General features: G+C 66.4%; 3 protein-coding genes across 5 annotated transcripts; 2 read left to right on the top strand and 1 right to left on the bottom strand.

Annotated features, from left to right (window-relative positions):
- The first annotated feature begins 1,188 nt into the window (after window positions 1-1,188).
- Window positions 1,189-14,270, top strand: NOS3 (nitric oxide synthase 3). Of its 2 annotated transcripts, XM_085226740.1 has the most exons (26): window positions 1,191-1,503; window positions 2,669-2,771; window positions 2,858-3,006; window positions 3,610-3,772; window positions 3,845-3,936; window positions 4,611-4,752; window positions 4,830-4,969; window positions 5,190-5,364; window positions 5,767-5,868; window positions 5,972-6,166; window positions 6,676-6,749; window positions 6,819-6,963; window positions 7,039-7,143; window positions 7,489-7,550; window positions 7,649-7,765; window positions 8,129-8,303; window positions 8,375-8,504; window positions 8,711-8,789; window positions 9,105-9,292; window positions 10,038-10,216; window positions 10,871-11,081; window positions 11,507-11,594; window positions 12,183-12,304; window positions 12,750-12,898; window positions 13,606-13,800; window positions 14,093-14,270. In XM_085226740.1, exons 1-26 carry the CDS (start codon window positions 1,391-1,393, stop codon window positions 14,213-14,215), a joined length of 3,516 nt encoding a protein of 1,171 aa, XP_085082866.1. In that variant the 5' UTR covers window positions 1,191-1,390; the 3' UTR covers window positions 14,216-14,270. The 2 variants fall into 2 exon arrangements, with proteins under 2 accessions (XP_085082867.1, XP_085082866.1); XM_085226741.1 differs by lacking the exon at window positions 13,606-13,800 and having other exon boundaries at window positions 1,189-1,503.
- Window positions 14,271-14,517: 247 nt separating this feature from the next.
- On the bottom strand, window positions 14,518-21,932 carry ATG9B (autophagy related 9B). The gene is made up of 14 exons (XM_085226764.1): window positions 21,800-21,932; window positions 20,071-20,172; window positions 19,946-19,989; window positions 19,782-19,846; window positions 19,535-19,696; window positions 19,318-19,459; window positions 17,882-18,630; window positions 16,976-17,129; window positions 16,729-16,908; window positions 16,437-16,664; window positions 15,707-15,900; window positions 15,293-15,395; window positions 15,006-15,084; window positions 14,518-14,931 (listed from the first exon to the last, which is right to left on the bottom strand). The coding sequence occupies exons 2-14, from the start codon at window positions 20,165-20,167 to the stop codon at window positions 14,822-14,824; spliced, it is 2,307 nt and encodes a 768-aa protein (XP_085082890.1). The 5' UTR covers window positions 20,168-20,172; window positions 21,800-21,932; the 3' UTR covers window positions 14,518-14,821.
- On the top strand, window positions 21,861-27,267 carry ABCB8 (ATP binding cassette subfamily B member 8). Of its 2 annotated transcripts, XM_085226750.1 has the most exons (15): window positions 21,861-22,108; window positions 22,182-22,437; window positions 22,875-23,030; window positions 23,106-23,200; window positions 23,643-23,748; window positions 23,823-23,984; window positions 24,073-24,158; window positions 24,256-24,353; window positions 25,336-25,441; window positions 25,551-25,584; window positions 25,742-25,878; window positions 25,951-26,045; window positions 26,359-26,492; window positions 26,563-26,961; window positions 27,165-27,267. In XM_085226750.1, the coding sequence occupies exons 1-15, from the start codon at window positions 21,876-21,878 to the stop codon at window positions 27,252-27,254; spliced, it is 2,187 nt and encodes a 728-aa protein (XP_085082876.1). In that variant the 5' UTR covers window positions 21,861-21,875; the 3' UTR covers window positions 27,255-27,267. The 2 variants fall into 2 exon arrangements, with proteins under 2 accessions (XP_085082876.1, XP_085082877.1); XM_085226751.1 differs by lacking the exon at window positions 23,106-23,200 and having other exon boundaries at window positions 22,004-22,108.
- The last annotated feature ends 533 nt before the right edge of the window (window positions 27,268-27,800 follow it).

Here is a 27,800-nt window from a genome sequence, read left to right as displayed (position 1 = left end):
GGTGTCCCGGCCCCCCCCCCTCACCCCCCCGCCCAGGCGCCGCGTCGCTCCCAGGCGCAGGAAGGAAACTCGCGGGGCCGGGGCCGGGCGCGGCTTCCCGTCACTGCGGCCCCCCCCCCCGCTGCCCCCGCAGAGCCCTCCCCGCAGGGGTGGTCGCAAAGCCCCCGTGGACCCCCACTGCTCAAAGCATCCCCTCAATCACCTGCAGATCCCCCCCCCCAACCTCAACCCTATACCCAACACAGTACTAACACAAACCCAACCCCAACGCCAACCCCAACTCCACCCTTAACCCCAACCCCATCCCTAAACACAGCCCTAAACCCAACCCAATCCCAACCCCGACCTCAACCCTGACCCCAAATCCAGTGATGACCCCAACCCCAACCCCGACCTCAAATCCAACCCAACCCCAACCTTCACCCTGACTCCAACCCCAGTGCCTCTGCAACCTCAACCCAACCCCAACCAACCCCGACCACAACCCTCACCCCAAACCCACCCTTAACCCCAATCCCAACCCCGACCTCAAACACAATCCAACCCCAACCCTACCCTCACCTTAACTCCAAACCCAGTACCACTGCAATCCCATCCCAACTCCAACCCTTTATCCAACCCCAACCCAGGCCCCAACCCAACCCTACTACTGACCTTGACTGCAGCTTGATCCCAGTGCCAACCCCAGCACAATTCCAGCACCAAATCCAACACAAACCCAACCCCAACCCCAGGCCTGACCCCATCCTCAACTCCAACTCCAACCCTGATCCCTAACCCAAACTTAACCCTAATCTCAACCTTGATCCTGACCTTGACTGCAACCCAATCCCAATCCTAATCCCAGTCCTAATCCCAATCCCGATTCCGATCCCAATCCCAGCCCAACTCCAACACCAAATCCAACACGAACCCAACCTCAGCCCTGACGCCAGTCCTGACCTCAACTCTGACCCCAACCCTGATCCCGACACAAACTCGGAACCCAACCCCGACCGCAACCCCAAACCCAGTCCTGACCCTGACCCCGATCTCAACCCCAACTCAGAACCCAACCCCGACCGCAACCCCAGCCCCAACTTCACCCCTTCCCCACGCAGGGTCGCCTCACGATGCCCCGCAGGCTGCGGGGGGGGGCCGGGATCCGCCTGGCAGCGTCAATGGCAGGAACTGGGTGGGGGCCCACGGGGGGGGGCCCTCCGGATGTCCTCCCCGCGGGGGGCACCGGGACCACCGCCCGCAGCACCGCCGGGCCCCGCGGCGGCCGCGCTCGGGAGGCTCCGTCCCCGCTCCCGGAGGTCCCGCACCCCCAGCGCTCGTCCCGCGTGGGGCGGCCGGAGGTCCCGACTCCCCCCGCAGCGCCGGAGGAAGCGGCCGCTCCCGCAGCTCCATGGGGAACCTACCGGCCGTGCTGCCCGGCGCCGCGCGCTCCTGCGGGCTCTGCTCCCGGCAGCTCAGCCCCGCGCCCGAGGACGGCTCCGGCCCCGGCCCCGATAAGGGCAGGTGGGTGGCAAGAAAGGGGGGAGGGGGGGGTTGAGGGGTCCTTGGGTCCGGGTGGAGGGCGCACTGTGGCTCCACGTGAGGAGGGGCAACCTCAGAGCCCACCGGAAAGGTGTCCCCCACGGACACAGGGACCCACGGATCCCTATCCCAGAGGAGCCCCGTTCCCACCGAGATGTGACCCCATGGAGCCCCATCTCACCAATCCCCGTCCCCGTGGAGCCGAGCCCCACCAGGGATGTGTCCCCATTGGAACTCTGTCCCCATTGGAGCCCTGTCCCCACAGGGCCGCATCTCTACCAAAGCCTTGCACCCACTGGAGAGGTGCCCCCAGCAGAGCCCCGTCCCCATGGATCCCCACCCCCATGGATTCCCATCCCCATGGATCCCCACCTGTATGGATCCCCACCCCTATGGATTCCCCCTCATAGATCCCCTCCCCCATGGATGCCCACCCCCACCGGAGCCATGTCCGCAGTGGGGTGCAGTGTCAGTTTGGGGGGGTCAGGATGTGGGGCACAGCCACAGGTTCCCTGCCCAGAGGGGGGGCCTCTGCCCCTTCCCTACTGCCTCCATCCTTACTGCCCCCACCCAATAGCCCCCACCCTATACCCCCCCACCCTTACCCAGCACCAGGATGGTGTCCCAGCCCTACGGTGAGCACAGCAGTGCCCCCCCGCCCCCACTTCAGCCTTCTGGACCCCACCAGGACCCATTGGGGTGGACGGAACGTGTGGGGCTGAACTGGGATGGGGGACACGACCTCGTTGTGGGGACGGGGCAGCACGGGCTGTGGGGATGGGGGGCAGGACGGGTTAACCCCTTCGGGCGGGGGGGCCGCTCTGACTCACGCTATTGTTCACGCTTGCATGCATGCACGAGGCCGAGGCACACCCTCAGCCTGTGCCTGGCTCCTACCCATTGCTATGGGGTCCGGGCCCCCCAGCAGCACCGAGGGCAGGGGAGCACTGAGGGGAGAGACCCTCATTGCCCCCAGCGCTGCCCCCACTGCCCCCAGCAGTGCCCCATAGCCCCCCACTGCCCACCCGCTGCCCCCCAAGGGATTTGGGATCTGGGATCTGGGGGCCGGATTCCCCCCGAGTGCCGTAGCCCCATGGGGAGGGGTTGTGGGGAGGGGTCCCCCGTCTCAGTGCTCCTCACCCCGCAGCCCGGTGCCCCCCCGGCACGCAGAGCCCACGCGCTTCGCCCGCCTGAAGAACTGGGAGACGGGGAGCATCGCCTACGACACGCTGTGCGCCCAGGCCGAGCAGGTGGGGCCGGGGATGGCGGGTGTGGGGCGCCCCGTAGGGCTGGGTGCGGGGTGCCCCACAGATGCCAGCCCCACGGATGCCCACAGGAGGTTCCGTGCTCGGCACGCCGCTGCCTGGGCTCCCTGGTGCTGCCCAAGCAGCTGCCCGTGCCCGGCGCTGAGGGCGGCCGCAGCGGTGCTGAGCTGCTGGCTCTGGCGCGGGACTTCATCGACCAATACTACGCCTCCATCCGGCGGTGAGTGCCGCCCTCCTGCCCCACTGCGCCCCATAGCGCTGCCCCACGGCGCCGCCCCGGCCCGGCACCGCAGCATCCCATCGCCCTGACCCTACCGCTGCCCAACGGCATCACACAGCGCCGTCCCCATCCCTGACCCCGGATACCCTAAATGCCCCCACCCCATGGTGCCACAGCGCTGTCCTGCTCCCATAGCCCTGTCCCCATTCTGCCCCACAGCACCCCACAGCCCCGTCTCTCACCCTGCGCAGAAGAATCACGCTGTGCTGTCCCATTCTGTCCCAAATCTTCATCCCCATCCCTGCCCCACAGTGCCACACAGAGCTGCCTTCATCCCCACCGTGTGTCAACCCCCATCCTCATCCCCATTCCTTCTCCTTAGTGCCCCAAATCCTCACCCCCATCCCTGCCCCACAGCACCCTCGGCTCTCCCCATCCCCCCTCCCCCAGCACCCCTTTTCCCTCCCACTGCCCCCCATCCACACACCAACACCCCCCCATCACCCTCCCTGCCCCACATCCCCCCACGCCTGGGGTCTCCCAGAGGGTGGTGCCACGGCCCCCCCACCCCTCCCCACACCCCCCAACGCGGTGGTCCCACAGGGAGAGCTCTGCAGCCCACGTGCAGCGGCTGCGGGAGGTGGAGGCGGCGGTGCGGACCACGGGCACGTATCAGCTGCAGGAGGCTGAGCTCATCTTTGGGGCCAAGCAGGCCTGGCGCAACGCGGCACGCTGCGTGGGGCGCATCCAGTGGAACAAACTGCAGGTGGGACGCACGGCCCCACAGCTGTGGGAAGGGGAGGGGGGCTGGGGGACAACGAGAGCGCATCGCCCGCAGGTGTTCGATGCTCGGGACTGTGCCAGCGTCGGGGAGATGTTCGGGTTCCTCTGCTCCCACATCCAGTATGCCACCAACCGAGGGAACATACGGTGAGGGGGGATTTGGGGGGATTTGGGGTGGGATGGGGTGGGATGGGGATTTGAGGATATGGGGCGGGATGGGGGTGGGTGTGGAAATAGGATGGGGATGGGGAAGTAATGGAGATGGGGTGGGAAGGGGATGGGGATGGGGAGGGGGATGGAGAACGGGGAGGAATGGAGAAGGGATGGGGATGGGGATGGCATAGGTTGAGGATGAGAGTGGGAATAGGATGGGGACGGAGGTGGGGAAGGAATGGAGATAAGATAGGGTGGGGATGAAGGTGGGGGGGGGATGGGGAAGAAATACAGATGGGTTGGAGATGGGGAGGAGATGGGGAGGAGGTGGGTATGGTGAAGGAATGAAGATGAGTTGGGGATGGGGATGGGGATGGGGAGGAGATGAGGAGGAGATGGGTATGGCGAAGAAATAAAGATGGGTTGGGGAGGGGATGGGTGGGGGACGGGGATGGGAATGGGATGAAGACAGAGATAGAAAAAAGGATGGAAATGGAGGTAGACGCCTGAAAGGGGAAGAAGGAGGAGAAGGGAAAGGGGAAAAGCAAAAGTGAAAAAGGAGGAGGGGAAGAGCGTGGGGATGGGTTAAGATGGAGCAGAGATAGGGGCAGGGATGGGGCACACATGGGATGAGGACAGGTCGGTGACGCCCTGCCCGCGCCCCACAGGTCGGCCATCACCATCTTCCCCCAGCGGGTGCCGGGCCGGGGCGACTTCCGCATCTGGAACACGCAGCTGATCCGCTACGCCGGGTACCGGCAGCCCGACGGCTCCGTGCTGGGCGACCCGGCCAACGTGGACATCACCGAGGTGGGGGTCCCACACCAACACCCCCCCAGCCCCGGGACGAGTGCCCTACAGCCCCCCTGACCCCGCTGTGCCCGCAGCTCTGCGTGCACTATGGATGGAGTCCGGGCAGCGGGCGCTTCGATGTGCTGCCGCTGCTGCTGCAGGGACCCGACGAGGCCCCCGAGCTCTTCCCACTGCCATCGGAGCTGGTCCTCGAGGTGCCCCTCACGCACCCCACGTGAGTGGGGCTGAGCAAAGGGCTGGGGGGGGCTGCCACAGTGCCAGAGCACGGAGTGTGTGGGCATGGCTGTGGGGGTGGGATGGGATGGGATGGGATGGGATGGGATGGGATGGGATGGGATGGGATGGGATGGGAGCAGGGCCAGAAGCTGGGAGTGGAAGCGTCTCTGCTGTGGGGCCGGTGTGGGGCTCTGGGCTGCATCTCCCTCCCAACACAGGCTGGAGTGGTTTGGGGAGCTGGGGCTGCGCTGGTACGCACTGCCTGCTGTGTCCAACATGCTGCTGGAGATCGGGGGGTTGGAGTTCCCAGCTGCACCCTTCAATGGTTGGTACATGAGCAGCGAGATCGGCACCAGGAACCTCTGTGACAGCCACCGCTACAACCTGCTGCAGGTGGGGTGCAGCCCCGTGCATCCCCACCGCCACGGGGGTCCCGTGGGGGCAAAGCGGGGGAAGGGAGCCCCCAACCCCAACCCTTCTCTGCTGCGGGGTCTGGGGGTGCCCATGGCTGCTGTTCTGCACCAGAATGGGCAAAAGATCCTGTCCCTGTCCATGTCTGCATCCCCATCCCATCCCATCCCATTCCCATCTCATCGCACCTCCATCCCCATCTTATTCTCATCCCCATCCCTATTCCCATCCCAACCCCATCTCTGTCCCCACTCCATCCTTGTCCCATTCCATCCTCATCCCAATCCCATCCCATCCCCATCGTCATCCCCATCATCATCCCCATCCCCTCCCCGTGTCCACATCCCCATGGGGACAGGGACACACAGCTGATGCCCCCGGCAGGAGGTGGCCCTGCGCATGGGGTTGGACACACGTAAGACTTCGTCCCTCTGGAAGGACAAGGCTGCTGTGGAGATGAACATTGCTGTGCTGCACAGCTACCAGGTGGGACCCAGCGGTGTGGGGGGTGGCCCCAATGCCAGCAGGGACACCCCCGCGGCAGTGCACGCAGGAGGGCTGGACACTGCTCACCCCCTTGTCTGCACAGGAGGCCAAAGTGACCATCGTGGACCACCATGCAGCCACCGAGTCCTTTGTGAAGCACATGGAGAATGAGCTGCGGACACGGGGAGGGTGCCCGGCTGACTGGGTCTGGATCGTGCCCCCCATCTCGGGCAGCCTCACCCCCGTCTTCCACCAGGAGATGGTCAACTACCAGCTCTGCCCCACCTTCCGTTACCAGGTGTGCCCAGCCCTATTCCGTCCCCATCCCATTCCCAACTCCATCCCCATCCCCATTCCCATCCTCATCCCCATCCCCATCCCCATCCCCATCCCCATCCCATCCATCCCCATCCCATCCCATCCCATCCCATCCCCATTCCCATCCCCATCCCCATTCCCATCCCCATCCCCATCCCCATCCCCATCCCCATCCCATCCCCATCCCCATCCCATCCATCCCCATCCCATCCCATCCCATCCCCATTCCCATCCTCATCCCCATCCCCATCCCCATCCCATCCCATCCCCATCCCCATCTCCATCCCCATCCCCATCCCCACCCCATCCCCATCCCCATCCCCATTCCCATCCTCATCCCCATCCCCATCCCATCCCATCCCCATCCCCATCCCATCCATCCCCATCCCCATCCATCCCCATCCCCATCCCATCCATCCCCATCCTCACCCCATCCCCACCCCATCCCCATTCCATCTCCCCATCCCATGCTGACCCCTGTCCCCGCAGCCCGATGCCTGGAAGGTGTACGTCTCCAAGGGCACCACGGTCACCAGGAGGAAGACCTTCAAGGAGGTTGCCAAGTAGGTGACAGCCTAGATGGTGGGGTGGGGTCCGGGCAGGATGGTGCTGAGCTTCTGGGACCCCCACAGTGCGGTGAAGATCTCGGCCAAGCTGATGGGGCACATGATGGCCCGGCGTGTGAAGGCCACCATCCTGTATGCCACCGAGACGGGCCGGGCGCGCACCTACGCCTGGAGCCTCTGCCAGCTCTTCCGCCGTGCCTTCGACCCCAAGGTGGGCAGGGAGGGTTGCGGGGCAGTGGGTGAGGGGGGCTGGGCCACTCAGCCCCCTCCTGCTGCTGGCCGACAGGTGCTGCGAATGGATGAGTACGACATCGTGTCCTTGGAGCACGAGACCTTGGTGCTGGTGGTGACCAGTACCTTTGGCAATGGGGACCCTCCGGAGTGTGGGGAGGTGAGGGGGGTATGGGGTGGGATGGGGATGGGGATGGGGATGGGGATAAGATGAGAATGGGGATGGGATGGGATGGGATGGGATGGGATGGGATGGGATGGGATGGGATGGGATGGGATGGGATGGGATGGGATGGGATGAGACGGGATGGGAATAAGATGAGAATGGGGATGGGATGGGATGGGATGGGATGGGATGGGATGGGATGGGATGGGACGGGATGGGAATAAGATGAGAATGGGGATGGGATGGGATGGGATGGGATGGGATGGGATGGGATGGGATGGGATGGGTTGGTGTCAGGAAAGTGATGGCTATGGAGTGATGACACGCTCCTCCCCACAGAGCTTCTCCAAGGCACTTATGGAGATGTCCTCCCCCAATGCTGCACATGCTGAGCCTCCCAAGTGAGCACCGAGGCCATGGGGACACCCAGCCCTACAGAGTGGGGTCAGACTCGGGGGGTCCTGGAAGCCCCAGCCCTGCTCACACCGCACACCCACAGGAGCTACAAGCTGCGGTTCAACAGCGTCTCGCAGTCAGATCAGCTGGTGGCAGCCTGGAAGAGGAAGAGGAGGCAGCTGAGCAACACGGACAGCGCAGGGACACTGGGGGCTCTGCGGTGTGGGGCCGGGGGGTGGAATGAGTGGCATGGGGGTGCAGAGAGACTTGAGAGTGGCACGGGGAGCGAGGTGGGAGTGGGGATGGGATGGAGATGGGATGGGGTTAGAGAGAGAAATGGGAATGGGGATGGGATGGAAATGGGATGGGATGGGGACGGGGAAGAGGATAAGGATGCAAAGGAGATGGGAATAAGGAGGAGCTGGGAATGGTAAGTGGATGAGGATGGGGATGAGATAAGGGCATGGATAGGGACAGGGTCCTTTGCCCATCCCGGGTCAGAACAGCGGCCGTGGGCACCCCAGACCCCAGGGCAGAGGGCCAGGGCTGGGGGCTCGCTGCTCATTGCTCCTGGGGCCCCCAGGTTCTCTGTCTTTGGGCTGGGGTCGCGGGCGTACCCCCACTTCTGCGCCTTCGCTCACGCGGTGGACACGCGGCTGGAGGAGCTGGGGGGGGAGCGCATCCTGCCCATGGGGGAGGGCGACGAGCTGTGCGCACAGGAGGAGTCCTTCCGCACCTGGGCCAGGCTGGTCTTCCAGGTGAGTGGGCACCCCACGGGGAGCGGGTCCTGGGGCTGGACTCCTGCCCACAACACCCCCCGTACCCCCAGGCTGCCTGTGAGACCTTCTGCGTGGGGGATGGAGTGGAGGCATCCGAGGAGATCTTCGTGGCACAGCAGGGTTGGAAGCGCCAGAAGCATCGCCTGGCCGTGCAGCCTGAGGGCACTGATCTGCTCACCGGTACCCAGCACCCACAGCCCCCTCCCCACACGAGTACCAGGATCCCCAAACAACACGGGACCCCCATCACAAGCAGCCCTTGCAGTCTGGGAACCCAGTCCTTGGGCCCCCCATCCCAGCTCATCCCCCAGCTCCCGTGACCCCCTCCAGCTCCCCAAGTCCCTAGGACTTGTCCCCGACTCCCCCACCATGCTGCCCTCCCACAGGGCTGGCCCATGTGCACAAGCGCAAAGTGTTCCCGTGCACAGTGATCTCGGTGGAGAACCTGCAGAGTGAGGCGTCCAGGTGAGCCCCCACCGTGCCCTCACTGTGCCATGCTGCTGTGTGCCCAGAGCGGGGTGGGGTGGAGATGGGTTGGGGATGGGGATGGGGATGGGATGGCATAAGATGAGATGGGATGGAGATAGGAATGGGAGTGGGGGTGGAGATGGAGATGAGGATGGGATGAGGATGGGGATGGGATGGGATGGGAAGGGACGGGATGGAATGTGGACAGGGTCTTCCAGTCACTCTGGGGCAGGACAGACCCCATGGCACCCAGGTGAGCCCCACGCACTGGCCGGGGTGCCTTTCTCACGCCGTGCCAACTGTTCCACCCAGCCGTGCCACCATGCTGGTGCGCCTGGACACGGCAGGGCAACCGGAGCTGCAGTACCTGCCCGGGGACCACCTGGGAGTCTTCCCTTCCAACCGCCCTGAGCTGGTGCAGGAGCTGCTGGAGTGCGTGGAGGACCCACCGCCCGCCGACGAGCCGGTGCTGGTGGAGGTCCTGGAGAAGGACAGCAGCGGTAGGGAGCTCGGGGCTGGGCCCTGTGTGGGGGTGCAGCTGAGCGGGACCCCACTGAGGCTGCGTGGGAATGGGAGGCTGATGTAGCACAGTGCCCACTTCTCCCTGGGGAGAGCACCATCTCCTTCCCTCCCCTTCCTTCCTGTCCTGCCCCCATCCCATCCCAGCCGTCATCCCTATCTACTTCCACGTCCATTTCTCTATCCCACCTCTTTCTCCATCCCCATCCTTTCCCCATTCCCATTCTCTTTCCCTTCCCCATCCCACCCTTTCCTCTCCCTTCCCATTCCCTTTCCGTTTTCTCATCCCCTCCCCCCTCTCTGTCCCTATCTTCATCCTCCCCCTCAATCTCTTCTCCATCCCCAGCACCATTCCCATCCCTATCCTATCTCCAGTCCCAGTCCCACCCCATCTCCTCCCACACCCCATGTCCATGTCCTTCCCCTTCCCTTTCCCTTTCCCTGAGCCTTTCCCTGACCCTTTCCCATCTCCATCCTTTTGTCCTTCCCCATCCTCTCTCCATTCCCATCTCCAGTCTGTCCCTATCCCTTTCTCCATCCCTATCCCCTTCCTGTTCCCTATCCCTTTTCCCATCCCCATTCTTAACCTCATCCCTCCCCCTCTTGTTCACTATCCCCACCCCGCCCCATACCTACCACATCCCCATCCCATCCCCACCCCATCCCGTCCCCATCCCACGTCTGTCCCCATCCCCATCCGTATGTCCACCACCTCCCATCCCACAGGCCGGTTCCCCGGCCCCAAAAGCTGGGTGCCTCAGAGCCGCCTGCCCTCCTGCTCGCTGCGCCAGGCGCTCAGCTCCTTCCTGGACATCACGGCCCCCCCAAGCCCCCAGTTCCTGCAGCTGCTGGCCACGCTGGCACGGGAGCCGGCCGACCGCGAGCGTCTGCAGCAGCTCAGCCAGGTGGGCATGGGGCACGGGGAGGGAGGGCTGGGGAGGGGGTGGGCTGAACCCCCCAGCAGGGGGCTGGGACCCCACGTGGCCGCGCACTGGGAAACACGGCTCCTGCCAGAGAGGATTTGGGGTGCGGTGCCCCCTGCTTGAGGGGTGGGGGCTGGGAAATGGGGGGCTGGGAATTGGGGCTAGATAGTGAGATATGAGGTGCTGGGATACGGGGGTGACGGGGTACTGGGGATGCTGAAGTGCTCAGGCACTGAAGTACCAGGATGCTGGATACTGGTATGGGGAGGAGCTGAGATGCTGGATGTGGGATGCTGGATATGGGATGCTGGGTATGGGATGCTGGGTACTGGGATAGGGAGGAGCTGGGATGCTCAATATGGGGTGCAGGATACTGGGACGACATAGCGGAACAGTACTGGGATGCTGCAGTATTGGGATGCTCAGTAGCGAGTCACTGGGGTACTGGGCTGCTGGTTACCTGGATACTGGGGTGCTGGGGTGCTCAGATACTGGAGTACCATAATTCTGGCTACGGGGATGTTGGAGTCTGGGTACTGGGCTGCTGGGCATTGGGATGTCGTGGTACTGGGACGTTGGGGCCGGGCTGCTGGCCCTGCTGCACCGTGCCTGCCGTGCCACGGGTGCGTGCTGCAGGACGCCCGTCTGTACGAGGACTGGAAGTGGTTCCGCTGCCCCACCCTGCTGGAGGTGCTGCAGGAGTTCCCGTCCGTGGGGCTGCCCGCCTCCCTGCTGCTGTCCCAGCTGCCGCTGCTGCAGCCCCGCTATTACTCCGTCAGCTCCGCACCCGACCCCAGCAACGCACGCATCGACCTCACCGTGGCCGTGGTCACCTACCAGAGCGAGAGTGAGGGGGCTGGGGTGGGGACGGGGCTGCACAGCGCTCCATTGGGGTTCCCCCCGGGTTGGGTGCTCCCAGGGCACCCCCACGTCACAGGGCCCCTCCAATCCCCACGGCCTCTCCGTGTCTCCATGGCACCTCTGTGTCCCCACGGCCTCTCCGTATCCCCAGGATTCTTCCACGTCCCCATGGCCTCTCCATGTCCCCATGGCCCCTCCACGATCCCATGGCATCTCAGCGTCTCCATGGCCCCTCCGTGTCCCCATGTCACCCCTATGTCCCCGTGGCCTCTCCATGACCCCGTGTGGCCCCCCATGACTCCACGGCCACTCCATGTCCCCATGACACCCCATGTCCCCGTGCACTCGGGGATCCCCACGCCCCTGTGGGTCTGGCATTGCCCAGCACCCCACAAGTCTTTCGCCCCACAGACGGGCAGGGCCCGGTGCACTACGGCGTCTGCTCCACCTGGCTGGCTCGGCTGCAGCCCGGGGACACGGTGCCTGCCTTCATCCGGGGGTGAGGACCACCCCTCCGCACCCCATGGCTGCACCCCACAGCGTGCCTCAGTGCCCCACAACTACACTTCCCAGCGTGCCTCACTGCCTCAATCCCAGAACTGCACATCCCAGCATCCCTCCGTGCCCCACAACTACATTTCCCAGCATGCCTCACTGCCCCCAAATTGCATTTCCCAGCACGCCGAGGTGCTTTAGCCTCAAAACAACAAAACAACACTTCCCAGCATGCAAAAGCTTGTTTCCACGCACGCGCCATTGTCCCACCCGCGGCGCCCTTTGTGTCCCAGCACATCTCTGTCCCTGCTGGGTACCGGTGCCCACCCAGCCCCCAAGCCATCCCTCCATGTGCCCCCACTGACCCTGACCCTGACCCCTGTCCCGATATCTACCCTAATCCCATCCCTGGCCCTAAACTTGACCTTGACCCTAATCCAGACCCTGACCCCAACACTGACGCTGCCCCTCACCCAAACCCTCACCCTGGTCCTGACCCCGACCTGAGATCCTGACCCTGGCCTTGACCCCAGCCTTAACCACGACCCCACCACGACCCCGCTGTGACCCCTCCCTGTCTGCTCCCCCCCAGAGCGCCCTCCTTCCGGCCGCCCCCCACCCCCGAGGCGCCGTGCATCCTTGTGGGGCCGGGCACCGGCGTGGCCCCATTCCGCAGCTTCTGGCAGCAGCGCCTGCAGCACCTGCAGGCAGGAGGTGGGGACACCGCATGGGGACGTGGGGCGTCGTGTATGGGGACGTGAGGTGTCATGTATGGGGACACGAGACGCAGAGGGACGCTGTGTGGGGATGCTGCACATGGGGACATGTGGCATCACATGTTGGGATGTGGGGTCACCCTGTGTGGGGATGCAGTGCGGACGGACAGTGCGCATGGGGACACCAGGCATCCCATATGGCACGGGGACAGCCTGCGTGGGGCACGGGGACACCTCCACAGGGACGTGTGGGGATATGGTGTGGGGGTGATGGGGATGTGACTACCGTGGGTGGACATGGGGACATGGGGATGTGGGCATGGGGTTGGGGACATGGAAGGGGCGGTCAGGGATGTGGGGACACAGTGCGGAGGGTGGAGGTGGCAACGTGAGGGCAGAGGGTCGGGAAGGGGGGCAGTGGTCACAACACCGTGTCCCTGCAGGCAGCCCGCTGGGCAGCATGGTGTTGGTGTTTGGGTGCCGATCCTCGGAGCTGGATCACATCTACCAGCGTGAGATGGAGGAGGCGCGGGAGCAGGGAGCGCTCAGCCGCGTCCTCACTGCATTCTCCCGTGAGCCAGGAACCCCAAAGGTGGGGGGATGGGATGGGATGGGATGGGATGGGATGGGGGTGGGAATGAGATGGGATGGGATGGGATGGGATGGGATGGGATGGGATGGGATGGGATGGGGGTGGGAATGAGATGGGGATGGGACGGGATGGGATGGGATGGGATGGGATGGGATGGGATGGGATGGGATGGGATGGGGGTGGGAATGAGATGGGGATGGGATGGGATGGGATGGGATGGGATGGGGGTGGGAATGAGATGGGATGGGATGGGATGGGATGGGATGGGATGGGATGGGATGGGATGGGATGGGATGGGATGGGATGGGATGGGATGGGATGGGATGGGATGGGATGGGGGTGGGAATGAGATGGGGATGCGGATAAGCTGGGGGTGGGATGGGGATGGGAATGGGGTGGGGAAAGGTTGGAGATGGGCAGGATAAGGATGGGTCTGGGGATGGGGACGGGAAAGGAGACACAGATGAGGAACAAATGGAGATGGGGAGCGGGGTGGGAGGGGGATAAGCACACAGTGACAGAAATGAGGCTGGGACAATTTGGGGTGCAGGTGCATGGAGGGGTGGAACAAAGGTGGGATGGGGACACTGAGGGGATAGGGGTGGGAATGAGCCTGCAGCCAAGGGCGGGGGCTCACAGACAGGGGAGGGTATGGGGGAAGAAGGGGGGCAGGGGAAGGCCAGAAGGATCTCACCCCCCCTCCCCAGACCTACGTGCAGGACGTGCTGCGGACACAGCTGGCAGAGGAGGTGCACAGGGTGCTGTGCGAGTGCGGGGGACACATGTATGTGTGCGGGGATGTGACCATGGCCACCGAGGTGCTGCAGACCGTGCAGCACATCCTGGTGCAGCAGGGAGGAATGACCATGGGGCAAGCAGGGGACTTCATCAGCGAGCTGCGGGTATGGGCATGGGGAAGGGAATGGAGATGGGGTGGGGATGAGAATGGGGTGGGGATAGTATGGGGATAATAGAGGTGGGGATGGCACAGGAATGGGATGGGGATGGGGTGGGGATGGGGTGGGGATGGGATGGGGATGGGGTAGGAATGGCACAGGGATGGCACAGGGATGGGATGGGGATGGGGTGGGGATGAGGTGGGGATGGGATGGGGATGGGGTGGGGATGGGGTGGGGATGGCACAGGGATGGCACAGGGATGGCCCCCTGTCCCCACGGTGCCACCTCACCACAGGACAAGAACCGGTACCACGAGGACATCTTTGGGCTGACGTTCCGCACGCAGGAGGTGGCGTTCCGCATCCGCAGCCAATCCTTCTCCATGCAGGAGCGCCCAGCACCGGGCCCAGCCCCCTGACCCCCACCACCTTGCGCTGTGGGCTGCGCCCGCCCTAAAGGTTTAGTTTTGATAAGCCCGGCCTGGTGTCCTGTGTCCCAGTGGGGCTGGGAGGTGCAATGTGGGGTGGGTTGTGGGGTGGCACGTCGCCATGCACCCACAGCGTCCTGTGGCCAAAACACTATGGATATCCACAGCGATGTCCCCGGCATTGCCCCCCACAGCACCCAGCACTGTCCCCGATGTCCCCATGGCTCCCAGTGCCCCCACAGCTCCCAGTGTCCCCCCGGCTTCCAGCCCCATTGCAGTACTCAGCACAGCACAACACTCTGTAAACCTTTATTTGCCCCCGGGGCTGCTCAGGGCCCAGCACTGCCCCCACCATGACCACAGCATGCGGGGGGGCCCTGGCCCACGTGGACTCAGACCTGCACCCCACGGTGTCGTGCCCCCCCATATAAATATAGCACCTGGGGGGGCCGGGAGCACCCAGCAGGACCACGGCCCCACACTGCGTGGGGATGCAGCTGGATGGGGGTCCCCACGGGCAGACCCCCAGACGATCCTCCAGTGGGCACCGATATTCCGGAGCCGGGGCTGCGCTCACCAGAGCTGCATGCAGCACAGCTACCTTGTCGTCTGCTCTTCCTCCTCATCTTCATCCTCCTCATCCTCCTCAGCCCAACCACCCAGCGGCATCTCCCGGAGCTCGTGCTGAGAGGCGCGGGCGGCCGAGCCTGGCGCAGGGTCGGTCAGTGCCCCACAGCCCCGCGTGGGTCTGGGAGCCCCCCCACCCCCCAGCAGCACTCACCTGTGGTCACCAAGGGCCTCTTGGGAGCCCCTGCCGCCACCCACAGCCCCACGGGGCTCTGCTGCTGCTGCAGGTGGAGCTGGGGGGAAAGGGTCAGAGCCCCAGCGCTGCCCCACAGCCCGGCTGCGCCATGGGGCACGCTGGTGGGATGCAGGGGGCTGATGGCCAAGTGGGGGTGGTGGTGTGGGGCGCGAGGTGACGGCCAAACAGAACCAAGGGTGCAGCACAGGGCAGGGGACGGGTGGGACAGGGATGGGGCTGTGGGGACGTGCACCCCGGGTGCTCACCTCGTGTATGTAGATGGCGTGCAGGCTCATCTCAGCAGAGGCCACCTCAGCCAGCATGGCTGAGCGGCTCAGGCTGAGCAGGCGCGACTCACTGAACACTGGGCTGTGGGACAGCACGGCTCTGGTATGGGGAGAAGCACCCAGCCCAGCGCCCACCCCATGGGTACCCCACTGGCCCCAACCTCACATGATCCAGATTGCCACCAGCCCCATCCCATCCCATCCCATCCCATCCCATCCCATCCCATCCCATCCCATCCCATCCCATCCCATCCCCATCCCCATCCCCATCCCCATCCCCATCCTTGTTCCATCCCATCCCCATTCTCATCCGTCTCCATCCCATCCCCATTCCAATCCCCATCCCATCCCCATTCTTATTTCATCCCCATCCCCATCCCATCCCCACAGCACCTCTCGGGCAGTGGGCGCTCAGGGCTCTCCAGAGGGCCGTGTCCCCTCCCAGGCAGTGGGGATGACAGGGACAGCAGGACACTGGCAGCAGCGCTGGCTGTGTTGCAGGGCTGGGTGAAGCGCCGGTCCCGGGGCACCAGACCACTGGCCACCAGCAGTGGGTGGGCCAGGACACTGGTGAGCAGGGCGTCTGGCTGTGGGGACCAGGTCAGTGCCAGCAGAGCACTCAGTGACACCATGGCACCCAATGTCCCCATGGCACCAAATGTCTGCATGGCACCAGATGGCCCCACAATACCCTGTGTCCACACAGCATCCAGTGTCCCCACGGCACAAACTGACCTCATGACATCCAATGTCCCCACGGCACCCAGTGTCCCCATGGCACAAATTGACCTCACAACATCCAATGTCCCCATGGCACCCAGTCTCCCCACGGCACCAAATAGCCCCAAAGCACCAAATGGCCCCACAGCACACAATGCCCTCACAGTGCTCAGCGCCCTCTCAGCTCCCAGTGCCCCTTATGCCCCCAAAGCCCCCATGGCACCCAGTGTCCGCATGGCACCAATTGACCCCACGACACCAAATGTCCCCATGGCACCAATTGACCCCACGACACCAAGTGTCCCCATGTGGGGCTCCCGATGCCCCCCACAGCGCCCAGCGCCCTCTCAGCTCCCAGTGACCCCCACGTCCCCAGTGTCCCCAAGACACCCGACGCCCTCACCGCAGCGGATCCATCGCCGAGCAGGGAAGCACGCAGCGCGCCCTCGGCCGGGCCGTGCGGGGCCGCATCCCTGTGCAGCCGCTCCTTCACGTGGCTGAGGAACAGCCCGCTGTGCGGCGGCGGCTGCCAGCGCGGGTTGGAGATGGCGAAGTGCATCAGCGACAGCTCCGTCTTGCCGTTCTCCGCCCGTTGGTACACGGAGGCCTCCGTCTGCCCCTCCGACAGCCACTGCGGGTGGGCGGCGGGTGAGCGTGGGCTGCCGCACGGCCGCGCCCCCCGCCCGGCCCCTCACCTGCGGGTTCCCGTGGCGGCGCACGTCCAGCTGCGCGAAGGAGCAGACGTCCCCCACGCCCACCACCTCCACCGTGAAGTTACGGAAGAAGTCGACGATGTCGAGAGCGCGGGAGGGCAGCGCGAAGATGAGGATGAGCGGCGTGAGGATGGGGCTGAGCAGCTCCTCCAGGATGAACACCTGCGGGTGGGCGCAGGGCTCAGGGGGCGGCGGGGCTCCGGGCCGCGCGGTGCCGTCCCGCACTCACCGCTTTGTATTGGAAGAGCTGCGCCATCTCGTTGCGCGTCTCCGCCGCGCCGGCGCTGCCCTGCCAGTGCTGCGGCATGTAGTGCGTGTGCGCCAGGACGCGCTGCAGCAGCTGCTCCGGGCACTGCACCGAGTGCTCGTCGGGGATAAATGACCTGCGGGGGGAGCATGGCCTGGCGTGACGTGGCACAGCACTGCACAGCAGGGTACGGCATGGCACGGCGTGGCACAGCACAGCATGGTGTGCTGCAGCGTGGCACAGCGTGGCACAGCGTGGCACAGCAGGGCATAGCATGGCACAGCATGGCACAGCATGGCACAGCACGGCATAGCATGGCACAGCATGGCACAGCATGGCACAGCATGGCACAGCGTGGCACAGCATGGCACAGCACGGCATAGCATGGCACAGCATGGCACAGCATGGCACAGCGTGGCACAGCACAGTATGTCATGGCACAGAACAGCACAGCAAGGCACAGCACACAGTGTAGCATGGCACTGGACAGTGAGACACAGCACAGCATGGCATGGCACAGCAGTGTGTGGTACAACATGGCACAGTGAGACATGGCACTGCACAGTGTGACGCAGCATGGCACAGTCTGGCACAATGCGTCACAGCATGGCACACCGCGGTATAGTGTGGCACAAGATGGCACAGCATGGCACAACATGGCACAGCATGGCATAGCTTGGCATGTCATGGCACAGCATGGCACAGCATGGCACAGCATGGCATGTCATGGCACAGCATGGCACAGCATGGCACAGCATGGCTCAGCTTGGCACAGCATGGCATGTCATGATACAGCATGGCACAGCATGGCACAGCACGGCACAGCATGGCATGTCACGGCCCAACATGGCACAGCTGGTAGAGCACAGCTCCGTGCAGTGCACCCACCTGGCGACGGTGAGCAGCAGCCCCAGCAGCGTGATGGCAGTGAGGATGTGCTGCACCGTCAGTACGTCCTCGTCATACACGGTGAGCGCGATGAGCACGGCCAGCACGGAGCCGGCGAAGAAGGCGACGTGACGCGCCAGCACGGCCAGCACGGGGCTGGCAAAGGAGTTCATGTAGCGCGTGGCCGGGCGGTGCCCGCGGCCCAGCCGCGCCGTCAGCTCGTGCTGCAGCTCGTTGAAGTGCCGCAGGTAGAGGCGGCCGTACAGCGACCAACGCCGCGCGCCCAGGACGCCCGGCCGCCGCCGCAGCACCTCGGCGTAGCTGAAGAAGGCGTAGAGCAGCTGCCAGACCAACACCAGCGGGCACAGCAGCAGGTTGGCGGCTCCCAGCAGCACGGCGCTCCGTGCCAGGCGTCGCGCCAGCGCCAGCCGCTCGCCCGCCCGCTTGTACCGCGGCCGCAGGCTCCAGGAGTTGAGGAAGAGCGCGCCGGGGCCGCGGAAGAGCAGCAGCTCCAGGTTGTAGTGCAGGCCCTGAGTCAGGAAGACGACGGGGCCCAGCAGAGGCAGGCGGAAGCGCACGGGAAGCAGCGACTTGTTGACCATGGCCACGGTGTAGTTGCTGAAGCGCAGGATGCGGTGGTGGATGTCCAGCTCCGTCAGCTCCCGTTTGTGCACGCAGAGCTGCTGCTCGCGCTGCAGGGCGATGAGCCGCGCCTGCACCTCCTGCCAGCTGTAGTTGCACAGCTCGCCCTGCGCCGAGCACACGTGGGGGGGTCACTGGGGGCTCCTCGGCACATTGCCATGACTGCCGGCACCCCCACGGCATCGGTGTCCCCACATTGGCACCGGCACCGCCACGGTAGCACTGATGTCCCCACATTGGCACTGCCACCCACACGGCACCGGCACCACCAGGGCACTGACACCCCCTTGGCACCGCAGTCCCTCTGTCAGCCCAGGCGCTGCCACGGCACCAGCAATGGAACCCATGTCCCCGCATTGGCACCAACACCCAGTGACACCGGCAGGGCCGTGGCACTGGCACCAGCTCTGTGCCATTGGCATCCCCGTGGCACCGGCACCACCCCCACAGCCTTGCTGTCCCCACACTGCCACCAGCACCCCTGCGGCACCAACACCACCGCCGTGACACTGGTAACCCCACGGCACCGGCGCCCCTGTGGTGACAGCCAGCATCGCCACGGCACCGGCACCGCCCCCATGGCACCACACCCCCACGGCACCGGCATCCTCACTTTGGCACCGACAAGCCACGGCTCTGGTGTCCCTGCATCAGCACCGGCACGGCACCGGCGTCCCCACGGCACCGGCACCCCTACGGCTCCGGCACCGCCGCGGCACCGACAGCACCGCGATGGAACCGACACCCCGGCACCGGCACTGCCGTCCCACCGCCATCCCCTCCGTGCCGCTCACCGCGGGGATGCGCAGCGCCTCCCCGTAGAAGCGGCGGATGTCCCAGTAGGCGAGCAGCCCGCGCAGCACCTTCAGCAGGCGGCACAGCCAGAACAACGCCGCCATGGCCAGCAGGAAGACGAGCCAACCGCTGGCAGCGATCCTGCAGGGGAGGCACGGTTTATGGGGGGGTCCCATCCCCACGCCCCCCTCCAATCTCCCACAGCCCCCCAATCACCTCCGTGCGCACTGGGGCGCGGGCAGCACCGCGTCGGGCAGCGTCACCTTACTGCGCTCGGGGGGGACGTGGCTGCGGTTGAGCGGGCGGTCGGCGAAGAGCACATCGTAGCGCACACAGCACAGCAGGAACGCGCTGAACGCCACCACGAACACGAACTGCCTGGGGGGCGCGGGGGGGAGTCAGGGGGTGCCCCACGGAGGGGGGAGGAGGGAAGGACAGCCGTGCCGCGCAGCGCAGCGCTCACCCCAGCTCGAAGAGGTCGGACAGCAGCATGCAGGCGAAGCCGTTCTTCTGGTGGAAGTGGTAGATGTTGGGGCCGTTAAGGATCGCGCCTGTGTGCCACCCCCCCGGTTCCACCACCCCCCAACCCCCCCCCCCCCCGGTGGGAACAGCGCCCAGCGAGGATATCTTGGTGAAGAAATCATCCAGGTTCTTGATGTGATGCCAGGAGCCTGCGGGGGAAAACAGCGGGGGGGGTCAGCGGGGCCGTGCCTCAGTGCCCTCCCATCCTGGGACGCCCCCAAAGTGCCCACCTTGCCGCCCCTCGGTGACGTGCAGCAGCAGCTCCTCCTCACCCGGGGGGGAATCCTCCTCGGGGTCCTCCACGCGGTGATACTCAGCCTCCGTCATCGCACCTGCGGGGGGGGCAACGATGCGGGACCCCCGCGATAGGAACCCCAGCGCGGGACCCTCGACGTGGGCACGGGTTGTGGGGTGGCACGGACGCCCCTCCCCCGCCCCACGCCGCGCCGTGCGGGTGAGCTGTCGCCCCGCAGGAAATGCCGGGGACGCCGCAACGCACCGCCCGCGTGCCCCGCATCGGGATGCCGTGAGCTGTCACCCCGCAGTGCCCGCGGGGACGGCCCCGGGCAGAGCCACGCAATCCGTCCCGTCTCTCCGACGCGCCCACAGCCTCGCGGCCACAGGGAGTGGGCGGGACGTGCTGGGGAGCGCGGGGATCTGGCAAGGAAGGGACCCCCGGAGCCCCCCCCAGGCAGGGTGGGAATCTCCCGATCCCGGGGGGAGGATGGGATTCCCTCAGCCCTTGGGGCAGGAGGGGACTCCCGACCCCCCCTGGAAGGATGGGAGCCCAGACCCCCTCGCTGGGGAAGGATGGGACCCCTGGGACCCCCCCCAGAAAGATGGGACCCCCAGAACTTTGGAGAAGGATGGGACACCCGAACACCTCCAGCTCCCCAGGGAGGATGAGACCCCCAAGGCGGGACGGGATCCCCGGACTCGTTTGGATAGGATGGAATCCCTATTAATCTGAAGCAGAACATTCGGGCAGAACGGGACCTCCATAATGTGGGGCAGGATGGGACCCACAGAACATCCCACAGTTGCCCAAACCCCAAGGCAGGATGGGACCCCTGGAACTTCGGGGAAGGATGGGGAGAACCACGGGACCCCCCAGCGGGAAGGGATCGGAGAGCCCCTGGGGGACTACGGGACACCCCCCCCCCCCCCGCCTCCTGAAGCACCACTGACCCCGGTTCCCTTGGCACAGAGTGGGACCCCCACCCGTCGGGCCGCACCGGGACCTCCCTCTCACTCCCCACGCCGCCCCGTACCGCCGCTCCGCAGCCGCCGTCGGTCCCGTCCCACGTGAGGCAGAGCCGGACCGGACCCGCAGGTGGATCCGCGGCACCGCCCCACGCGCGTGGGCCGTCCCGTCCCGGGCCGTGATTCAGCAGCGGGCGGTGCGGGGCCGCAGGGACGCGCTGTCCCCGCGCTGACCCCCCCGCGGCATCGGGTGTCCCCGTGCCGGGCCGCGGCCCCCCCGCACCGAAAATACCCCGCGGCCAGAAATAGAGCGGGCGGCGGAGGGGGGGTGGAGCGGCACCACGGAACCCCCCGGGACACGCGTGGTGTCACGGCACGCGCAGGTGGGGACACGCGGTGACGCTGCGCACTGTGGAGACGGACAGGAGGACGGGCGCGGGAGGCCCATCCCGGGGGGGCTGCGGGGCTGAGGTGGGGGCAGCGCGTGGGTCCCGAATGGCCGCATCCCCGTGGCACCGTGTCCCACTGTCCCGGTGTCCCACTGTCCCCGTGCCCAACTGACGCCGTGTCCGCGTGTCCCACGTCCAGGTGTCCCCGTGCCCCGGTGTCCTCATCCCCCGACTTCCCCATCTCTCGCCGTCCCCGTGCCCCTGTGTCCCCGTGTCCGTGTGTCCCGCCGTCCCCCTGTCGCGGTGTCCCCTATCCGACTGTCCGTCCCCGTCTCTGAGTGTCCCCGAATCCCTCTCCCGTTCTCACCTGCTGCCCCGCCGCGCCCCGCACTCAATCCGCGCCCCGCACAGCCCGGCCCGGGCTCCGCACCCCCCTTGGAGCCATGGCCGCGATCCCGCACCGCCCGGGGCTGCGGGACGGGGGGGGGATTGGGGGCTCCGGGGACGCGCCGCGCTGCGGGGTGCGGGGAGCGGTGCGGGGTCTCGGCCGGAGGTGGCGGTGCCGCGCCGCGCAGCTCCGCCCCCCGCACCGCCCCTTCCGCGGGGCCGCCATGCTGCTGCTGCGTGCGTGCGGGGCGGGCTGCGGGCTGCGGGCCGTGCGGGCGGCGCTGAGCAGGTACCGGGCGGGGGGTGGGGGCGGGAGGCGGTGGGCGCAGTGCCCGGGATGGGCGCTCACGGCAACTCCGCAGCTGCAGGAATGGGGGGTCCGCGCTCCGCCCCGCCCCGCGCCCCGCCCCGCGCCCCGCACCGCTCCTCGTCCCGGCGGGGTTTGCGTTGGGCTGCGTGGGGGCGGCGCTGGGGGCGGCAGCGCGGTGCCAGGAGAGCCGTGGCCGCTCCGTCCCCGCCGCCGTCCCCGCCGCTCCGCGCCCCGAACCCGAGTTCCAATGGGCGGCGTTCTGGGCGCTGCTGCGCCCGCAGCTCCTCGCGCTGTCGGCGGCCGTCGTGGTGAGCGGGGGGGGCACCGCGGAGGGTCCCGTTCCGTCCCCATTCCTGTCCCTGTCGCGTCTGTGCGCCCGTCCCATCCCTACCGCCGTCCCTCTCTCAGTCCCCGCTCCCTTTCCTCACCTAACCTGTCCCATCCCTGTCCCCGCTGTTATCCGTGTCCTTGTTCCCGTTCATCTCTTCGTTCCCATCCCTATTCTCATCCCTATCTCCATCCCCATCCCTGTCCTTATCCCCATCCCATCCCCATTTCCACATCCTTGAGGTCCACCCCACCCCACCCCACCCCACCCCACCCCATCCCATCCCACTGACACCTGTTTCTCTGCCCCCATCCCACCCCACCCCAACCCATTCCATTCCACCCCGCCCCGTGCAACCCCTCCCCACCCCACCCCACCCCACTCACACCGATTTCTCTGTCCCCCCCCATCCCACAGCTCGCCCTGGGCGCAGCGCTGCTCAATGTGCAGATCCCGGTGCTGCTGGGGCAGCTGGTGGACGTGGTGGCCCGTGGGGCACGGACCCACCTGGAGGGGTACCTGCGTGCCGCCCGCCCCCCCGCGCTGCGCCTGCTCGGCCTCTACAGCCTGCAGGTGGGCACCAACCCATGCCCAGACCCACGCCCTGACCCACACCCCCACCCCACGCACTGACCCCACACCCCGCAGGCTCTGCTGACCTTCGGGTACATCGCTCTGCTGTCCCGTGTTGGGGAGCAGGTGGCTGCCAGCATGAGGAAAGCTCTCTTTGGGTCCCTGCTGCGGTAGGGCAGGCGCACGGGGGCACAGAGGGACAAGGGGATGTGGGGAAAGGGGACACAGGGAGCTGGGGGGGGATCAGGGGACATGGAGACAAGGGGGACAGTTGGCACACAGCAGCAGGGATATGGGAGGCAGTGTGGAAATGGGGACGCAGAGGTGGGGCAGACATGGGGGTGGGGTGGACATGGGGGTGGGGTGGACGGGGGTCAAATGGGGACAGGGGGACATAGGGACGGGGTGACGTGGGGTTGTGTGGGACACAAGGATGGAGGGTGCAGAGCTGGGGGGATGTGAGGACAGAGGGGATGAGGGCACACGGGGACGAGGGGCACATGGGGACAAAGAGTCAGAGTGGACACGGAGACCGAGATGGGGGACGTGTGGGGATGAGGGGCACCTGGGGGGGGCACACGGCAGCAGAGTGGCTGCAGCCCCCACCCCCAGGCAGGACGTGGCGTTCTTCGACGCGCACCGCACGGGGCAGCTGGTGGCACGGCTGACAGCCGACGTGCAGGAGTTCAAATCCTCCTTTAAGCTCATCATCTCACAGGTGGGGCCCAGCACTGCCCCCCCCTCCCCCTCCGGTACCCCCAGAACCCCTCCCATCGCCGTGTCCCCCCGCAGGGGCTGCGCAGCAGCACCCAGGCTGCAGGCTGCGTGCTGTCCCTCTACTTGCTGTCCCCGCGGCTCACGGCGCTGCTGCTGCTGGTGCTGCCCGTGTTGGTGAGCGCCGGCACCGCGCTGGGCTCCGTGCTGCGGGCTCTGTCCCGCCAGGCCCAGGAACAGGTAATGGGTTTGGGGGGGGGGGCGACGTATAGGGACCCCCATCCCTGCGGTGCCCCGCGGAGCGCAGCCACGTCCCCCGTTGGCACAGGTGGCCAAAGCCACTGGGGTGGCCGACGAGGTGCTGGGCAACGTGCGCACCGTGCGCGCCTTCGCCATGGAGGAGCAGCAGGCGGGGTGAGGATGGCGGCGCGGCCGTGGGGGGCTCTGGCTGGTTGACCCCCCCCCCCCTTTCTCCCCCTCCGTGCCACCATCCCCCCCCGTCTGCCCGCAGGCTGTACTGCGCCGAGGCTGAGCGCTCCAGCAGGATGAGCCAACGGCTGGGGCTGGGAATCGCTGCCTTCCAGGGGCTGTCAAACCTGGCACTGAACGGTCAGTGGGGGGGGAGCAGGAGGTGGGGGGGAGCTGAACCATTGCAGGGATGTGGGACCCATGGAGGGGGCAGGGCCTACTGGGGGGGTCAGGACCTATTGGGGGCCAAGAACTACTGGGGGGGTCAGGACCTTTTTGGGGTGACAGAACCTATTGGGGGGGTCAGGACCTATTGGAGGGGCAGAGCCTATTGGGGTAGGAGATCCTATTGAGGGGGTGAGGACCTACTGGGGGTGCAGAACCTAATGAGGGAGTGAGGACTTTTTTGGGAGGTAGAACTTATTGGGGTGGCAGGGCCTATTGGGGGGGGTCAGGACCTATTGGGGGGGCATGATATATTGGGGGGATCAGGACCTCTTGAAGGGTTGAGGACCTTTTTGGGGGGCAGTGCCTATTGAGGGAGCATGACCTATTGGGGGCCAAGAACTATTGGTGGGGTCAGGACGTTTTGGGGGTGGCAGAACCTATTGGGGTGGCAGGACATATTGGGGTGGCAGGGTCTATTAGGAGTGTCAGGACGTACTGGGGGGGCCTGACCTATTGGGGGCCAAAACCTATTGGGGGGCCAGGAACTACTGAGGGAGCAGAAACTATTGAGGGCGTGGGGCATATTGGGGTGGCAGACGTTTTGGGGGGCAGGACATATTGAGGTGGCAGGTCCTATTGAGGGGATCAGGAGCTCTTGAGGAGTTGAGGATCTTTTTGGGGGGCAGAACCTATTGGGGGGATCAAGGCCTATTAGGGTTACAGGACCTATTGGGTAGGGGGGTGGGGCCTATTGGGAGCCAAGACGTATTGGGGGCGTCAGAACCTATTGGGGTGGCAGGGCCTATTGGGGGTGTCAGGACCTCTCGAGGGGTTGAGGACCTTTTCTGGGGGACAGGACCTTTTTTGGGGAGCAGAACCTATTGGGGGAATCAGGACCTATTGGGGTGGCAGGGCCTATTGTGGGGCAGGCCCCACAAGCAGCATGCTCCCACAGGCATTGTGCTGGGGACCATCTTTGTGGGCGGATCGCTGATGGCCGGGGATCAGCTCTCTCCTGGTGACCTCATGTCGTTCCTGGTGGCCTCACAGACGGTGCAGAGGTCGGTGTCACCCTCCCATGTCACCCCCCCACGTCACAGCTCTATCACCCCCAATGTCCGGCTCCCCCCCGCATGCCACCTCATCCTAAGATCACCCACATGCCTGCAGGTCCCTGGCAAACATCTCCATCCTCTTCGGGCAGGTAGGGGGGATCCTGCAGGGTCCCAGCTTCCGAGGAGGGGGAGGGATGGGGATGGGGATGGGGGTGGGGATGGGGGTGGGGGTGGGGATGGGGGTGGGGATGGGGGTGGGGGTGGGGGTGGGGACACTCCATCTGCCTCTGTCCCCCCGCATTGCAGGTGGTTCGTGGGCTGAGCGCAGGCGCCCGCGTCTTTGAGTTCATGACATTGGAGCCCCAAGTGCCACTGCGGGGGGGGGACACCATCCCCAGCCACTCCCTGCTGGGCCACGTCGCCTTCAAACACGTCTCCTTCAGGTCAGGACCCCCCCAGCCCTCTCCCTGTCCCACAGATCTGCCCCACAGCCCCTCATTCACCTCCCCCCACAGCTACCCCACGCGTCCCGGGCATCCCGTGCTGCAGGACTTCAGCCTCACGCTGCCCCCCGGTGAGACGGTGGCCATCGTGGGACCCTCGGGAGGAGGTGACAGTCAGGGTGTGGGACCCCCATTGTGGCACGGCGCCCCGACCCCACGGCACCAGCATTGGGGGCCGATGGGGACGTGGAGCCCGGTGCCACCAGAGGGAGGTGGCCGTGGTGGCCCCAGGGGGGGGCACCGATCCCATGGTGCTGGATGGGGCTGTGGTGATGTGGCACCAGTGTCACCATGGTGATGTCATGGCAGTGATGTCATGGTGATGTCACGGCGATGATGTCACAGTGATGATGTCACAGTGATGATGTCACTGCGGTGATGTCACGGCGGTGATGTCACGGTGGCAATGCTTTGGCACAGGAAAGTCGACGGTGGCAGCGCTGCTGGAGCGCTTCTATGAGCCCACACGGGGCACCATCACGTTGGACGGCCGCGACATCGCCTCGTTGGACCCCTCGTGGCTGCGCGGCCGCGTCATCGGCTTCATCAGCCAGGTGCGGGGAGGTGCGGGGGGGGTCCGTCCCGCCCGGCCGGGGCGGCGCTGAGCGCGGAGCCGCCCCGCAGGAACCGGTGCTGTTCGGAACCACCATCATGGAGAACATCCGCTTCGGCAAACCGGGCGCGTCGGACGAGGAGGTGTTCGCGGCCGCTCGCCTGGCCGACGCCGACGCCTTCATCCGCGCCTTCCCCGACGGTTACGGCACCGTGGTGGGCGAGCGCGGAGCGGCGCTGTCCGGAGGGCAGCGGCAACGCGTGGCTTTGGCGAGGGCGCTGCTGAAAGCTCCGGCCGTGCTGGTGCTGGACGAGGCCACGAGCGCTTTGGACGCGGAGGCGGAGCGCGCGGTGCAGGCGGCGTTGGAGAGGGCGGCGCGGGGTCGGACGGTGCTGCTCATCGCGCACCGCCTGAGCACCGTGCGGGGGGCGAACCGCATCGTGGTGCTGGCGGGAGGACGCGTGGCCGAGGTGAGCGGGGGGCGGGGGCTCCGCCAGGCTTCGGCTGGGGCTGGCGGGGGGGGGGGGGGTCTTTGATGGGGTCGGGGATCGGCGGGGAGGGGTCTGAGCCGCTTGGGCGGGGGTTGGGAGGAGGCGGGGGTTGGGGTGGGGTTGGGGGTCTGTCCCGAGGGGGGCGGGTTGTGGGGCGGGGCTCGCAGTGACCACCCCCGCAGGTCGGCACGCACGAGGAGCTGCTGCGGCGCGGCGGGCTGTACGCGCAGCTGATGCGGCAGCAGGCGGCGGAGCAGCGCGGAGCGGAATAAACGGCGGAACCGAGCGGGGCGTGTGCTGAGCTGCGCGGCGTCGGAGTTGGGGGAGGGGCCGGGGTACGGCCGGGGTGTGGGAGGGTAACCCCATAGGAGCGGGGATGTGGAGTTGGCGATCTGGACGGAGGCGGTTGGGGATGGTGGAGTTCCACGCCGCTTTCCGGCACCGCCGGGGTGGGGGTCGCGCAGTCTGAGCCCCCCAGCCCCACATTGTGCCCCCGCACCAAACTGCCCTCCTCGGGAGAGGTTCGCCGTCCCCAGCGGTGGTCCGGGGGCCGCTACGCCATCCGCTGCCGCATCTGCCCCCGTCCCAGCCCCTTCCCCACGGAGCACAGCGGTACCGGGGCCTCCCGAGCCCCCCGGGTGGGGATGCGGGCACTGGTGCCCCGAGCGGAGGCAGCGGGACCCCAACCCGCGGGGGGACCCCGCCCGGCCTCGGGCTCTGCGGCTGCGGGACCCCCGGGTCGCCCCACCTCCGCTCCCGGGTGGGGACGGCTTCGGTCCCTCTGTGGGGCCTCCGGGAGCCCCTCTGCTCCGAGCCGG

Source organism: Meleagris gallopavo, chromosome 6 (genome assembly GCF_905368555.1).
Source record: "Meleagris gallopavo chromosome 6, MGAL_WU_HG_1.1, whole genome shotgun sequence".
Taxonomy (NCBI): domain Eukaryota; kingdom Metazoa; phylum Chordata; class Aves; order Galliformes; family Phasianidae; genus Meleagris; species Meleagris gallopavo.
Note: the sequence above shows the minus strand (reverse complement) of the source record. Positions and strands in the feature narration are given on the sequence as shown.